The sequence below is a fragment of the Centruroides sculpturatus genome, unplaced genomic scaffold (genome assembly GCF_000671375.1).
Source record: "Centruroides sculpturatus isolate CEXI.00-Female unplaced genomic scaffold, Cexi_2.0 scaffold1649, whole genome shotgun sequence".
Classification (NCBI taxonomy): Eukaryota; Metazoa; Arthropoda; class Arachnida; order Scorpiones; family Buthidae; genus Centruroides; species Centruroides sculpturatus.
Genome location: NW_019385824.1, coordinates 3789 through 21878, shown reverse-complemented (window position 1 = coordinate 21878; position 18090 = coordinate 3789). Strand labels below are relative to the sequence as shown.

Below are 18090 nucleotides of genomic sequence, written 5' to 3'. Positions count from 1 at the left end.
TTTAAGCTTTGATGCTTAAACCCCGATTCTCACAGTAAACTAAAAAAATTTAAATTATTACAAAATAACTACTTCATACTTAGAATAAAAATTTTATATCAATACATTAACATTTATTTTTAAAATGAGTGCACTAATGTCTTATGAATCATAACATAAGAGACTTTAATAATTATTTCTCAATAGATCCATTTTTCTATTTAAAAAGAAAATGATTTCCTCATATCATCAATAGAAACATTTATCAAAGAGCTCAAAAATACTTAAAAAAACTATTATGATCAGACTTCGATTTGTAATATTTTAATATAAATACAAATAATAGTATATTATGCAATTAGTTTATAATATAGGTCAGGGATGGCCAACATGTAGACCGTGGTCGACTGGTCGACCGCAAAGGTTTTGAAAGTAGCCTGTGAAGCTAAAGTTGAACAATTTGCTTTCACTTAAATTAATGTTTAAAAATCTTAATTCGATAATTTATTCTTACAATAATAGACTGTGCAATGTACCCATACTGTTTGTATTTATCCCGATGAACAATGCAAATGAATGTTAACGCATGCGCATATAAAAATCCTAAAATTGTTTGCCCATATTCATAGTTGCCTGCAGACTATATTTTACCAAAAAAGTAGCCCCTAAGGGATAAAAGTTTGGCCACACCTGATATAGGTGATTATGGCATGAATGGAAGCTTGGCACAAGTGGAGCGAGTGGGCCAATTTCCATGAATACCATAATTGCTAATTATAAATGAATTGCATGTGCCTCAGAAAAACCTTTAACTGATGTGAAATAAAATTTAACATTACAAACGTTTTCAGACCCCTCCTGGGTCCTTCTTCAGGTAAAAAAATCATTTGAAATGTTACTAAATACGAAAAAGCATTCGTTTGGAATGATTTTTTAAAAATCGGAAAGATAGAACAGAATCACATGATCAATAGCTCCGAATGTCACAGTTTCTACGTCCTATCGACAGATATTTAAATATTTTCCATTTTTTTAAAGATTTTATGAAGAACTTTATTGTTAAGCATAAAAAACATATCACATAAACAGGACGGAGGACCCAGAAGGGGTCTGAAAACGTTTGTACTGTTAAATTTTATTTTGCATCGGTTAAAGGTTTTTCTGAGGCACGTGTTATTTAACTCCGATGTGCAGTTGATTGTTATAATTATAAATGAATTGTTATATGGTATTTTGTGGTTAGACTATACATATATATGATTTTGAGTTCCATAAGTAAACATACTGTTTGTGGCAACACATGCCATAATGCTAAGTCATGGCTTGGCTTTATGGCATGTGTTTATACATGATTTTGAGTTCTGTAAGTATAGTGTTATAGGTGTAGTCAACTATAAAAAACTTAATGTCTTTACACTCTTCACAACTACAGGAACACAATATGAACAGTGTCAACATTCCTTTTAGGCTTTTCTCTGCTTACAAATATGTAAATTGATTAAAAGTCCTTTTCTGCCAAAAAGAATCTGGTGCCAGAGGCACTTTTAATCATTTACATATTTGTAAGCAGAAAAGAGCCTAAAAGGAAAGGTCAACTCTGGTCATGTTAATTGTGTTCCTATGGTTGTGAAGGATGTGTGAAGATACCAAATTTTTATTTGTATTAGTCTTCAATTAGTTTTTGTGACTTTAGATTATTGAAGATGGAATCAAATTTATATTTCATATTTGAAAGAGCTGAATATTTACTGTATATAGATATAATATATTCTTTCTTTTTTCCTTTAGATTTTAAAACTGATGGCTGACAGCCATCAAAGCTAATTTATCAATATTTTATTTCTATAAAACTATTATACAATAGTACTGATTTTGTGTGATTGAAATTTATAGAACAAGAAGTAAATATAATTTTAATATGTATTTTCCAGTTAGAATACAATCAGTTTATCATAAAAAAAGGCCTGTTAACCAAGCTTTGGAAATTAGAAGAAAAATCATCAATCAAGAAAAAATGAGACTGAAAGAAAACAAATCTACATAAAACTGAACTTTATTGAATACTGTACAGATTTATATACAATAAATACTTTTTATTGCTTAAAAATAACTATTTCTCATTATCTGGACTGTATGGTGATCTGTAAGGAAAAAAATGTGTTCTATTATAAATTGTCTGCAAGTAAAAAAATTGCTAAAATAATGTGCAGAAAAACAAATGCTTTAACTTTCACCTTGTCTTTCTCTTAACTAGGCAAAATTTGTTTAATACAATGAAACAATGACCATTTGATACTATCAAAGTCTATAAACATAAGGTCTAGACATGATATTGTGATGCATTGCAGCAGTCACCACATTGGATCCTTTTGAGGTTATGTGTACAGTGTTTCTAGAGCAAAGCTGATTGTTTCTTTCGATCTCAATTAGTTAGCCTTTGTATATAACAAGAAATCCATTTCTTTTTCAACCTCCGATGGTCCATAAAACATAGACAAATTTAAATAACAAAATGAATTTATAACCAAGACATAATCACTATGAAGATTGAGGAATTTATGTCAATCTTCACAGTGATTATGTCAAAAAGTAACCATTTTTGTACCTAACTTTTGGTTATAAGTTTATTTTGTTATTTACACTTGTCTTTGTTTTATGGACCATTGGAGGTTGAAAAAAAACAGCCTTCGTATATATATAATTTTTAAAATGGTTTGGTGTTCAGCACCGAATTGTAAAAATTCGACAGCCAAAGGTGTAAGATTGTTGCAGGAGAGTAAATGGCTATTGCAAATCAGTATTGCAAAGAGATAGCCTTGAATTATCAGTTCGTTTCCATTTGTGTGAGGTTAGTGGATAAAATAATGTTAATAAAATTTACAAATTGTTTAAAATAACTTTTGTAATGTAATGTAACTAAATTTTTAGATATATTTTGAAAAGTCACAATTTGAACTTAAAAGAATGGATGGAAGAAAATTATTGAAATGGAATGCAATTCCGATCCTTTTTGATGTTCCAAATCCTCCACCCTGTCTGTAATTAAGAAGAAAAACACCAAGAGAAAGAGAATTACCTCCAAATAAGTGCAGCTTTGGTTTAAATGATTTTAGGACATAAAGCAATGTTTAAAAAATATATTTTTCAAATTTAATCACAAGAACCACATATCATCATAATAAATATTCACTAATCTACAATTACTCTAATGATAGCATTTAAAAACTATATATAAAATTTAATGATATAAGTAAATAATAATAAGCATGGCTAAGTCACCAATTAGAAGTTATACACACTTACTCCATTGACATTAAAATGATCTTTGGCCTAGATAAATACAGAACACTTCATGTAAAAACAGGAATCCTGAAGAAAGATTATTTTGTACTTGGAAATGAACACATCATTGAATCCATGGGCAAAGTTTATAGATATTTAGGATTCCAAACAGCAAACTTATAAAACAAGTACAAATAAAACAAAGACTAACAAAAATATATAATTCAATACTAACAATATAGCTAAATGCAAAACATACTTAAAGCAATCAACAGCCCAATACTGGCATATTCATTTGAAATTATAGATTGGGTGCACACAGAATTATAACAACTCCAAAGGAAACACAAACAACATTAACAAAACACAACAAACCCCACCCTAAGTTGTCCATAAAGAGGCTGACCATTCCTCACAAAATGGGAGGATGAGGCCTCAAAGATATTGTAAATCTTCACTGTAAACCAATACAGACACTGTGAGAAATATACAAAGCTGTAACTCTTGTGAACAAAAACAACACATCATTAAACCTAACCAANTCAACTTCAATAATCATTTTATTTGTTGGTATTGTCTATTTGTCTACAATTTAATAAATTTTTATAAATATACTTATTTAATTCTCTATAAAAATAAATAAATTTAGTTTATATGCAATAAGAAATAATTTCCTTAATTTAGGAACTTATCTCTTGCAAACACTTTTGAAAGTTTACTTACATAATATTTAAAGTTTGTGAGAATGGTTCTCTCTTCATCTAATCTTAATTTATAAAAATGTTTAATCTGAGCTTCTGTTGGCAGTTTGTGTAATGTAAAAGTGCATGTGAATATAGACAACTAAATATATTCTTATTTTAACAAATATCTCCAAATTTCTTCTCTAATTTTGCATTTCAAAACTAAATAAATTTATCCTCATAATTTATTATATGTACCATTGACATAGCTTTTTATTTTGAAACCTACTTAGTTAAAGCCTTTAATTAAGTGTCACGAGTAACTTCTAAATGAAAAATACTCTATTTGAAACTATAAAAGGAATTCTTTGGCTCAAACTCGAAGGAACGTACAGTTTACAGCACATAGATAGCATGTAATCTATACTGTGACCTTGGAACTGCAGATCCAAAATAGTGGCTCCATAGGGAACATTGGTGTCCTGACCTTATGTTTATAGACCTTGATATTATTCTTGCATGATAATTTCCAGCATTCTATTTTTTATTTTGTAGGAAATGTCCCTAGACTTCAACAAAGTCCCATAAATATCTACTGAACTAAACAATGTAATGTAGTGTTGATAATTCAGAAACAATATGAAAATGTGTAATCTTATGAGTTAAAAAAAGAATCAAAATAATTTTGATTTTTTCCTACTCCAATCATGTTGGTTTATATTAAATACATGACTATTTTAATTTGTTATCAAAATAAATCATACATTTGATAATAGAGATCATTTTACTTAATTCAGTTTTACATTAGACATTTTTGTGAACTCCAAATTGATTGTTATTAATATATATTAAGATTTTTTTGTTATGAAAAACAGTAAGACCCCACTTAATGTGGGGGATGTGTTCCTAATGAAAACAGCGTTAAATGAGCTCATTTTAACATAGGGTAAATAGGAATAGGGGAACACGTGACCAAAAATAAAAAAATTTACTTTAATTTTAAGTTATATTATTATACAAATTAATATAAAAATATGCTAAATAACACATAAACATATGCACACAGAAATGTATAATAATATATTAATTAGTTCATTTTTTGTGACAAAGGTCCAACTTTTCTGAAATTCTTGTTTTTTGTGATAAAGTTTCATTTGTCACTTTTTTCTTTCCTTAAGCAAATGTCAGTAGCAGAAGATTGCATCCAAAACGCCTCGTTTTGCTTTTGCACCCTTTCAAAATCTGGATCATTCGCTACAATTTGATCAACAATTTTGGTTATTGTTATCCAACTTTTACTAAGGAAATCTGTAGAGAAATTCTTTGGGTTCTTCATTTTCAAATCTATATATTCCAGTTGCACATGAATTCCTTGTTCTGACAGTTCTCGAAGGTTTTCATTGGTAAGGCTCTCACCAGAAACCTGCAATAACTCCTCAATATCCTGCTCTTCTACATCTCCTAGTCCTGCTGTATCAATTAGGTTGAGAATTTGGTCAACCTAATGATACAGCAATAGGCTCTTCTCATTGAGAATTCTTGGATACCTTCAGCCATAACTTCTTCCACACTCCGTTCATGCATTTATCAGTTCTTGCCAAACCAAGTCGATATTTCCTATGGCGTCTGTGATATTTTTTTTGTGCAATTTTGGAAAAAATATAACATAGATTTAAGGAAAGTACAGCGCTACAATGAATTGTCACCTTTTTCCAATTGATTCGTGTTCATAAATATCGTAATTTATATGAATCAATGAAATGTCACGATAATTTGAATTGGCGTAAATTTTGAGCGTTTATTTAGGCTTCAAGCAGACCGTGTTATATCAAATCAGCATTAAGTGGGGTCTTACTGTATTAATATAAGGCAAAAATGTGACTTAACACATATTAAATTATAAATAAACTTACACTTTGGCTTTTCTAATTAATCCTGGATGCCTAAATTCTGGTTTTAGCTGAAAAATTCAATAAATTAAAGTTTAGTTGAAGCTATTATTAAATTGAATAAACAAGTTTAATAATAATAATATAACTAACCTGTATTGGTTTATGTATCATAGTTAGATGCTTTGATGAACTTGGACTAAGTGACATTTTACCTGAAATTTTTTAAAAAGTTAGTAAATTTTGTAACAAAATTAAACAAATATACAATTTTTTGAAGCGAATTATTCAAATAATTAATTTACCTGAGAAGTCTTGAGTTAAGCCTGAATGTCTAATAGTATTTTGATTGACAGGAGTTCTAAGAAATAAAAGATAATTAGCACAATTAAAAGTTTTTTGATTTGAAAAATTTTCTAAAAGAAGTTAAATATGGTTTGTTTGATAATTATCTAATTAAATATTTTTTAATATTTTCACTTAAGGTTATGCAATGAAATTCAAATTCATCTCAAAAACTGTTTTATTAAAGAAACAAACAAAAGTTTTGAAGTAATGCACGTATTGGAGATTGATAGATAAGGTCTCCTACCACAGTGTCCTGCTAAGTATAGAATCCTGGGAATAGAAACACACGACCATTGCTATTTAGTAATCTTAGTTTGTTGTCTGTTGTACAATGATGCAGCACAAGTTTAAAAATGAACTTGTCTTCTTCATTTTATACAAAGCAGTGTTTCAATGATTGAAATTTTATCATTGGAAGGTTGTATCAAATGGAAGAAACAATCAATTTGATGAAGGTATCACTAAACATAAGCACTCAACAGACTGTTCTTATTGGCCTTATCTAGCAAATATATCAGCTTATTCTTGCATCATGATAACACAAGACCATATGACAGTAAGTGAACAGTGAAGACACTTATCAACATGAAGCTACACGTTATTCCATACATTCCTTTCAGCACAGATATGGCATCTGGTTCTTAAAATGAAAGGAGTATTCAAATGTCAATGCTTGGAATCAGATCTCAAAGTATATTTAAAATCTTGACAAGTCATTCAGTTTCATTAGTCTTGAGATAGATTTAATTATAATGTTTGAAAAACCTTGATTTGACACATCTTAGAAAATTATTCAGTCTTTTAACAGAGAATTCTTTTTCATTGAACCAATATCAATGACCTGTAGAAAAGGCAGTATATATTAGGATTGATCAAATGAAACCCATTCGTGCCTTGTCATGTGGTTTAGTGCAAGAGGAAGGGAATGATGTCACATGGCATGATAAGCATACACCAATGAACAAGTGGGAAGATGATCTTGGGAAGTGATCTTGTGCATTTTGTTTTGGCATAGAGTAGTGAAAACATAGCCGGAGTTTATTTGGAATCCGTCCTAGATCAAAATGTGGTGCCACCACTGAGCCAACCAGTAGATGAGTGAGCATGCAATGGAAACACTCTGACTTACCAACACAAAAAATTCAAGTCACGGGCTTTCACTTGTAAGGTTATGATGACTGAAATTTTTGACATTGGGTGGCCTTTGTTGATGGAATTTAAAGACCCTCACACGAGCATCAATGCCAACACTACAATGCAACATTAGACAAGCTGAATAAAGCCATAAAGAATAAGCAACCAGGCATGCTATCATATGGTGTAATTTTGCTGCCGACAATGCTCAACTGCATGTTGTGAACACTGTGCAGGATGCTTTAGCACGAAACGGCTGGGAGATTCTACACATTCCTTCCTATAGCCCCAATCTGTCATCTTATGACTTTCATTTGTTCGGACCTTTAAAAAAAACTCTTAAGGGACAACACCTTAACTCTGATGTGGAAGTCAAGGAAGCAATCACCAAATTGGTTTAATGACCAATCAGCATCTTTGTGGATGGTATCTGCTGTCTCTCTAAACAGTGGTATGTATGTCTGAATGTCCGGTGATTTTTTAATAAACAAAAGTGCATTACAGCTTCATCATATATTTCTTTGTTTAATTATGCCATACTGATGGATATACTGTTTTGTTTGTCTTAATAAATTTACTCAAACAGGTTTCATTTGATCAATCCTTGAACATTGTTTATAAATAGTGAGAATTTATTCATTTAGTTTTGGTATTCGTTCATTATCTTCATTTAAGATCCATTTTTCATCTTTGTTTAGTTTAATTTTTTCACCAATTTTATGCATTTAGTTTCAGTATTTGTTCATTATCTTCATTTAAGATAGAGTATTTGAAGTCTACTATAGGTCTATGCTGTACAGTACAATCTAGAAAAATTTATAAAACAAGAACTACAAAAATACCAAAATTTGAATCATGCTATTAAAAATGCAGATGAGCTTATACATGATCTTAACAAATTAAATATAGAAGAAACTTTCAAAATAGCCAGCCTCGATATTGTAGATATGTATCCATCAATTATGTGGGAAATTATTGAAAGTAAATTCAACTGAATAAAAAATAAAAGGATGAAAGAATGCCTAGTGGTCAATTAATTACACTTCATAGTGTTTAAGCAACAACAAGTATAGCGACATGGTTTCAGATTGGCAAAAAGTTTTAATCATATTAACTATTTTATTGTGATTTGGATTAAAAATGTATTTGTCACTTAATTGTATTAACAGACTTTTTATATTTATTACTATGTTTGTTGCCATATACTTGGATCTTGAAGGGATGTAGATTGAGATTTTTAATTATAGATATAGAAAATACTGTTTCAATAGTTTATATCCATATTTCCAGTCATCCTCCAAATTTTCAAATAATTCATGTGAATTGCTGTAAAATGTTAAAAATTTTTGGCAGTAAAGATTTAATATCTTGTTTCATTTAGCATGGTCTGATGGGAAACTCAATATTTTCATTTTATTGGAAACTGAAATAATCTCTTTAAGTAGATAGGAAAAGCCCCATATCTATTTGTATCATACTGAAGTACATAATCAGACAATGGACTGGCATAGTATATTGAAAAATTTATTGAACAAGATAATTATGTGTAAATTTGTATTATGCTTATCACTGAAAATTTCTAAGTATTAATATATCTTTATTATCATCAACCCATATTGATTATATTATAACAGAAGAACTCACAAGTTATTGGTTCTCTCTTTGGTCCAGTGCTGTTACACACAATGCTGATGCAGGCTGGATTGAGGAGGAGAGCAAAAACTTGCATAACATACCAACTATGCCCTGTGCTGAAATAAACATACATGACATCTGCTACACTTTTAACAGAACACACCTGGTATAAACAACATTCATAATTTCTGGTACAAAAAGTTTACATCACTGCACCAGAAACTAGCTAAAATACCTAACACACAAGACATGCCAAAATTTCTTACTCAGGGCATCACCTACATGAAACCTAAAAACAACAACACCACAGACCCCACACAATACAGACTAATTACATGTGCTCCAACACTCTACAAATTATTGACATCCTGTATTGCCAACAAAATATATTGATACAAACATGTTGAAGAACACGACATTCTTACAGAACAACAAAAAGGTTGCTATAGAAATCACAGGGGATGCAAAAAAACAGTTACTTATAGATTCAGTCATTCTACTGCAAGCACACAAACAACACAGAAACATACACATGGCATATATAGACTACAGAAAAGCATTCAACAGCGTTCCACAAAGTTGGCTGCTACATATTCTACACATGTACAAAATACATCCATCACTCATTGCATCCTTCCAAAACACTATGCAGCACTGGAGAACAACACTATATCTCAGGGTTAGTAACACTTCCATACAAACAAACCAAATGTTCATTAGGCGAGGAATTTTTCAAGGAGACTCCCTGAGTCCTGTCTAGTTTCTGTCTAGCTCTGAACCTATTATCCAACATCTTAAACAACACGCAATATGGTTAGAATATTAGCCATGAAAAAAAAAACAGTTTACACTGTCACATCTCATGTACATGGACAACATAAAACTTTATGCATCCACAAAAACAACTTCATCAACTCCTACAAATCACACATTCATACACCAAGGACATACAAATGGAGTTTGACTTAGACAAATGCAAAACACTTCACATAGAAAAAGGAATCCCGAAGAAAAAAGATTTTGCACTTGGAAATGGAGACATTATTGAATCCATGGAAGAGGGTAAATTCTACAAGTATTTAGGATTCCAACAGAACATGCACAAATAAAGCAAAGATTAATTAAAGAATATAAAAGTAAGTTAAACGCTATTCTCAGAACATAGTTAAATGCAAAACACACAGTTAAAGCAATAAACACATTTGTCGTCCCAATACTCACTTATTCTTTTGGAGTTATACATTGGACTCACACAGATCTTGAGCAACTCCAAATGAAAACAAGAACAACACTTACTAAGCATAAACATCATCATCTTAAATCTGCCATAGTGTGACCACAGGGTCAGTACCTCTTTAGCACCACTGTATCTATGGACAGACACAGAAACAGTTTCATTCTCGCGGAGTGGTCACGTACATAATAGGTTGGGTTCGGATTGGAGACGGAAGGAGAACTCTGGAAGAAATGCACTCCACAAGGTTATTCATTTAACAAATACCCATTTAATTATAAAGGTTATTTACAGGGTTAGGGCTGTTTACAGGATTACTTATTGTTAAACTATCAAACAGCTCGAGAGAGAGAATTTACATGAGGTTTGCGTGGCAATAAATACCTGGAGTCTGATGAGGTCCTCATTGAAGGATTCCCATGGAAGTCAAGTTTAGGCATTGATTAAAGTTCAGATGTTAATCTAGGTTGGTTTCACTTCAGGCACTAATCCAGATTTGGGTTAAGGATGGCAATGGAGGGATGCACACACACTGAAAGGTTTACGACTGGTGATGAAAAAAATGCTGATTGTCAGCACCCCTCCAATTTATACGGGGGTCTCTTCTGGGTTTTTCCACTTACTCATTCGAAGATTTAGTATGTTGGGTCCAATCAACGATTTTTTCTCGTTGAGTTCAAGTGATGCAGTTGATGTGTCACTTCCAACAAGGAACTAATTCCGTGGGAAACAGTTTAATCGCCGATTTAATCAGTAATTTTTTTGAAAAATTATTATAACATTTTGTTGTTGAAATCCAGATAATTTAAAATAATTTTTCTAAAACCCTTCTTTAGTAGTAAAGTTTATTCTAATTTCGGCTCTCACAATAGAAAGATTAACCCTTCCACATAAAGATGGCAGACGTGGCCTGATTTACATAGTTAACCTTCACTACAAACAAATGCAGACACTGTGAGAGTTTTTTTTTTTTACCAAAAACAAGAAACATCACAGTTACATAAAGCAGTAACTCTATCAGACTCAAATAACACCATTAAATTTACACTCACAATATATAAAAAGCATAGACACCATTAAGCAATCATGGGTTCAAAAAGACACTCCATAGCAGGCATCCCTATGATCTGGCCCAGGATTTTGTTGACAAAACTGCGTCAAACAGCTGGTTAGCTCAGGAATGCCTCTTTGGGGAGACGGAAGGATTCATGATTGCCATACAGGATCAGGTCATAAATACTAAAAACTACAAAAAACACATACTCAAAGATACAACACTCACAAATAACACATGCAGAAAATGTCACATCATGCCAGAAACTATACAACACATCACTTCTGGATGCAAGCTCTTGACAGACAGATTATTTACATAGACATAATCAAGTAGCAAATATAATACACCAAGAGTTTGCAAACAAACACAAATTATTAGACATCCACGAACCATACTACAAATACATTCCACAGACATTATTGGAAAACAACATGCATAAAATGTACTATGACAGAGCCATATCACAGATAAAACTATTTACCACAACAGACCAGATATCACACTCACTGACAAGCGCAATAAAATCACATACAATATAGACATATCTGTTCCAAACACACAATATACAAAACACATGCACTGAAAAAATCAGAAAGTACACAGAATTCGCCCAGGAAATAAGGCATCTATGGAAGATGGATAGGGTGCTTATTGTACCTGTCGTTCTCTCCTGTACAAGTGTCATACCACACACACTACACAAGCCTGGGAATATTACAATTGAATAGAAACACATACATCACACTACAGAAGGCCACTATATTGAATACATGTCATAAAGTTAGGAAATTCTTGAAAACACACACACACACACTGACACACTTATAGTAACCAAAACAAGACAAAAATTAAATGCCTTGACTCTTGTCCAGCATAGTACACAGCCACTGGTGTCAACCGAGAATAACTCACTAAACCCAACATAACAATAATAATCCAATAATTATAAATTTTAGTTTACAGATTATTTTGAATCATGTTTTAATCTTCACTGCGATAGTAGATATTTGATATCAGCTGTTATATACATTGTTAGATTGTTGCAAATGTTTATCATTTTTCGATGTAATTTAATTATTTAATCATATCTTTTTTAATATTTAGAATATTACAGAAGCTTAATTTATAACAAGCTATTCATTTAAGTCAGTTTGATTTAATAGTTAAAGCTTAGCCTAGAATATCTTTGGTTTGAACACATCTTATTAACTCTATTCAAGCAAAATTGCTATTGGTAACCATGCTCATATTTTTACCAAACTGTTGTCTTAATAAAGCTTTATAAAATATCAATAAGAATATCAATATCAAAACAGCTGCAACTGAAAGATTTCTATTTGTATTGATATTTATTTGCTATATAATAGAGGTAATGCCAAGAGCCAAGGAAAATTCCTCCCAAATCTTACATATTTTGACTTTTGTGTGTGTATGTTAAGTAAAGGGTTCTATGCCATTCAACATATCCATACCAAATTTATCAAGGATATTCTTCAACACCCTAGAAAAAATACTGTGGAGGTTTCCCATCCCCACCCAACTCTAAAATCCATGCCTCTCCGATCAAGTGTTACAATAATGAAACTGCAATGTTATGTTAAATGTATAGGTCAAAAAATATACATTTTAATTACTAAGACCATTGTTTTTATTGCCCTCTCTCAACCCAACCTCACCAATCTCCAACCCCCTCAAACTGAGCAACACTAGTCACACACAGTTAATCTTCAACTGTTTAAAAAACTGCTGTACAACCAATTTTTTTTCATCTAAAGTACACTCCCTCAAAAGTCCAAGCAATGCCGAGTACAAACACAAAACTAATACAGGTGCTTATCTGTGTATGAACATAAAACTTACATTCAAATTTGTCATAAGTTTATATGTCAAAAATTTAAATTTTGCACAGATTCTGAAATTCTCTTGCCATTCATGGGTGGCATTGAAGTTTAGTCTATTGCCAGTAATAAATAATTAATGTAGGCTTATTCCTATTACATATAATCATTCTTTTGTTTTTGTGCAAATTCTGTAGTGGTGTTGTAATTGGTATTTTTTGCTATTTACAAACATCTCTAAACCCGATATATAATAAAGCTACACACCAACCGAATGCCGAAAATCTATCGGGCTAGTATAAGGCTAATTATTAAATGAAATTACGTAATCAATTTGGTTCTAGAGGTAAGCGTTAGGCGCCATCTCTTATTAACATTAATAATTATAAATAAATTATTTAAATTAATTTATTTATAATTATTAATGTTAATAAGAGATGGCGCCTAACGCTTACCTTTAGAGCCAAATTGATTACGTAATTTCATTTAATAATTAGCCTTATACTAGCCCGATAGATTTTCGGCATTCGGTTGGTGTGTAGCTTTTTTGCTATTGTTTGCAATTTTTATAAACTTCTACGATTAGTGCTTCTAAAATGCATCCAAAGCATAATAGAGTGACACAACATGCATAAATTGCCACAAATATTACCATGGAAGCTAAACTGGACATTATAAAACTAAGTGCTCTAAGATGAAAAAAACCACATTTGAAATACCTGTTACTAAGTAGTAGCGAGGGGTAAATGAACGTAATATATTCTATTAAGTACATGAAGGATAAAACACTAACAATAAGTTCTGTTATTCTGTGTGCAAATGTATTTTCTAGGTTAGTTTTCAAATTATGATAAAACTTCAAGAACCTAATCTGTTCTTAAGTAGGGGAGTACTTGTATAACAATAAAAAAAACAAAACCCATTAAAGAATATATTGCTATAAGATGAGAAAAATTATACTATTTCCATACACAATTCTGTTTAATATGAAACATCAAACTGAATCACTTTTCCTTTCTAGAGAAAATATAACCTAAGTCTGTTCATGTTGTATTCATTAGATAATGATTGATTATAACACACAATCTAGAGTGTAGACAAACATATCTTGCTTCTGCTAAGTATACAGGTGCACAAGAATACAGGTAATCAGTAGTGGACTATTTGATGGCATGGCCACCATGCATCTCTGACTCTTCAGACCAAATCCTATCTTGACTCCTATGAAAGATAGCAAGCACAGTTTAAATCACAACGTTGTGGAGCAGCTCAAAATTAGCAAATTGACTTGCATGCTAAAGGCAGCCAACTAAGTTCAGGAAGAAAACTTGAGGAATGATTTAGCTTGTTTTAAACTGTGAGACCATACTGAGAAACCTTACATAGTTTCCCCTCCCATTTTTTGATAGTGTCCAACTGCTTTCCTTTTGAGTATTTTTACCAAACAAAAAAAGTTTTGCACTAATTTCCTTTTTGTAAAAATTTTGATATATATATATATACAAGGTGACTCAGACCACCCAATATACCCCTTTTAAAATGAAGGAAAACAAGTTTCATCAAAAATCCTATAAATCTGATACACTCTACTGAATGGTGATATTTTCAACTTCGGGTATCGACTGGAAACGGGTTGTCTAGATCAAAAGTGAAAGTTGAATTTTCTAAATGGAACATAGTATTTTTTATTTTAGATTTGGATTAAACTCCAGCAGTGGCTCCCAGAATTTTTTAATCAATCTCACAATTCAATATAAATGTAAATTTGCATTATATGAATCTCATTAAACTTAATTCTCGAATCTTATTAATTTTATCATTTATTACATATTTTTTCTTCTAATAAATGAAATAATTTGAAATGAATTTTACTTCTAGAATAATAAACTGAAGAGGTTTCAAATTATTCTGAATAATCTTGATTATTCTAATTTTTAACAATAAGGAATAATTTTTATAAATATATTAGTTATTTTTTCTTCATTAGATTTACTTTTTGTCTTTAAAATATTTTAAATTGATTAAAATTGAATTGTTTTTCAATTATTTATTGAGTAAGTAAATATAAAAATTCATAAAAGAACTTCAAATTAATCAAAAATATTCAATTTAATTTTAAAACAAACCTGTTGGAACATTGTGATGATGGACTTGATGTTGGTGATAAATAAATGTTTCTTTCTTTTAACATTTTTGGAGTAGATAGATTCAAAAATGGTGGTGAAAGACTGGAATAATTAGAAAATAACATATTTAAACTATCTAATTTAAAAAATTTAATACATACCCAAACTAATTTTATATATTTCATATCTACCTTTGATTAATAACAGAAGTATGAGACTGAGGTGTTCCTACTGGCACTATTCCTACAAAAATAAATTTTATTTATTCAAGTGGAATATAAAATTGAAGTTAATTATAAAATTTTAAAATAACTACAACAAATATTATAGATATGAAAAAGTAAATTAGACAAATTCAACTGTATTTTGAATCTTTTAAAAATTTTCTCAAATCTCATGGGAATGAGGAGAAAAAATTGAGATACAACAGGTTTTGAGATATAGAAGTTCCTAAACAGTAAATGGTAATAGGTTTGATTAGAGCAGTAGTTCTTAACCTTTTTAGAATCACGGAACACTTACAATTTTACAAGATTTTTGCGGAACACAGTTGCAAAATAAAACAGTATATATGTTTTTTATATTGCATAATATATTAAAAATCACATACTTAATAGTTTACATATCGGTCAATAGCAAATGACAATCAGTAAATGAAATTATTAAAAAATTTTGACAAATTTCTTTTTTTTTTTTTTTTTAGATATTTGGGCCTGATGGCTTTTACAAAAGTTTTCAATATATGGTCTTATGTGTGAAATTTCCTCTTCTATATTTGTCAGCCTTTCACGTTTCTTTGTCTTAGTAATCGTTAATGTTGAAAACCAAGCTCACATAAGTATGATGTTGAAAATTGTAATAAAATTTCAATCACTTTTTCAGAAATAGTTTTAAATTTTGTTTGAACAGAAATCCAAAATTCTTCAACCGTTATTTCAGAAAATTTCATTTTGAGAGTATGATCCATTGACAATGTAATGAATTCTTCCTCTTCTTGTAACAAAAACTCATAACTTGATGTGTTGACTACAGAAAATGGCTTTTGTATCCAATCGTAATTTTCAATATTCAATGCAGAAAAGTATTTTGCAAGTTTTTCTTACAATAATGCTAAATGTTGTGTTATAATAGGAATTATTTCATCAATATTGTTATTTTTGTTTAAAGGAAACATGTCGTTCTCCAAAGTGATATTTTTTTTTAAAATGATGATTGTCAGTGGATGTTACAATATTTTCATTTTTACCTTGCATACCAGTATTCATGTTATTTAAATAATTGAAGATATCAGCTAAATATTCCATTTCAATACACCAAATATTATTTGTAAGAAAAGTTTTCAAAATATCATTCCCTTCATTTTGAAAAAAACATTGACAATTCATCCTTAATAAGTTCCAAAATTCGGTTCAGCACTTTACCTCATGATAACCACCTTACTTCAATATGTAAAAGTAAAGATTTGTGCCGAGCTTCCACAGATGCACAAAGTTTTTTAAATAGGTGTGTTTGTAAGGGTTGTGATTTGATATGATGTAGTTTACAATAGTACATGAGCTTTACTGTTGATATTGGTGGACTTGTCAATTTGCAAAGCAAAGTATTGTTCTGAAAACTTATTAGTAACTGTTTTCTCAATATCTTCCGACATATGTATAATTCTGTTTTTTATTGTGTCGTCCAAATGAGGAATTTTCAAATTTCTTTTTTTGCATCATCACCAAACATAATTTGAATTATTACAGAACATGCTGGTAAAAGCATGTTCTGAAATAATTCATGCTCTGCTATGGTGTGTGGTTTTAAATTTTTAGAAATTATTTTGGCAACTTTATACGATGCAATTTGTGCTTTATTAGATGATATTACTATTTAAAAAATTTTTTTCCTTGATTAATTTGATTATTCAACAATCTTTGAAAATAATTCTTGTCTTTGGACTGGAGATTGGCATGTTTAGATGTAAAATGCTGTTTTAATTTTGCTGGTACCATTACACTATTACAACGCTTTTCCCCACAAACCATGCAAAGGGGAATTTGAACATCAGTATAAGTGAATCTGAAATCTAGATAATCATTAGAATATTGTCTATTGACATTTTTTATTTTGTTCTCCCTATTGTGAGTATCATTATTGATATTGCTTGTATTTGCACTAACACTAGCAATATCAGTGCCAGAATCATATTTTCATCTTAGAAATTTCTCTCTTTTGCCGTTTCAAATAATCATTTTTGGAGGGTAATTAGATCTATTTTAATTTCTATAAGACCAATTTGTTGCAAATGAACCTCTACTTACAATTACAAAAGAATATATTTTATGACACTGACAATCTGTCTAAAAGGTTGAACTTATTTGAAGAAAAACAAGAGTAGCCTTCTTAGAAAGAAACACGTCCATATACTTCGGTTGTTGCCATTCAACTGTTGCACACAGACTCTGCCTACACACAAAAGCAGATTTGATTCATGTTCTAATAGAAATCCATTAAAGAAATTGATAAAAGCCTACATAAGTACAAGTAAGGAAAATAAAACTAATAACAATGACTTTTACTTTTTCATTTTTTTCACCAGTTTTAATTTTTCACTGATTTTTTAAATTTTGGTGAAACACTTTCTCTAAGTTCACAGAACATCAGTTAAGAACCATTGGATTAGAGTATGGTATTTTATTAATAGCAAATGTACATACCTTATTAGGTATAAATAAAACATTTATGACATACTTTAACAGAAATAGTTTGTCAATAGTTTCTGATGCCAGACTTTCTTTAACTTATAGCTAGAGAAAAGCAGCATTAATTGCAACTATGTATTGCAAGAGATGTTTTTCAACTACAATTTATGCTATCAAAGTGTATTCAATAAGCTTTGAATT

General features: G+C 30.4%; 2 protein-coding genes across 3 annotated transcripts in view; one reads left to right on the top strand and one right to left on the bottom strand.

Annotated features, from left to right (window-relative positions):
- Positions 1–2071, top strand: part of LOC111642357 (TBC1 domain family member 31-like) — a 48795-nt gene extending 46724 nt beyond the window's left edge. Inside the window, exon 22 of one of the 2 annotated variants that reach the window (XM_023388692.1) lies at positions 1911–2071. In XM_023388692.1, the coding sequence (XP_023244460.1) occupies positions 1911–2023 (113 nt within the window). In that variant the 3' untranslated portion in view covers positions 2024–2071. The remainder of the gene's footprint in view (positions 1–1910) is intronic. The other variant, XM_023388693.1, reaches the window with a different exon arrangement.
- Positions 2026–16509, bottom strand: LOC111642359. The gene is made up of 7 exons (XM_023388695.1): positions 16452–16509; positions 15397–15448; positions 15206–15307; positions 6139–6194; positions 5987–6048; positions 5858–5904; positions 2026–2120 (listed from the first exon to the last, which is right to left on the bottom strand). Exons 1-7 carry the CDS (start codon positions 16507–16509, stop codon positions 2090–2092), a joined length of 408 nt encoding a protein of 135 aa, XP_023244463.1. The 3' UTR covers positions 2026–2089.
- Positions 16510–18090: the final 1581 nt, after the last annotated feature.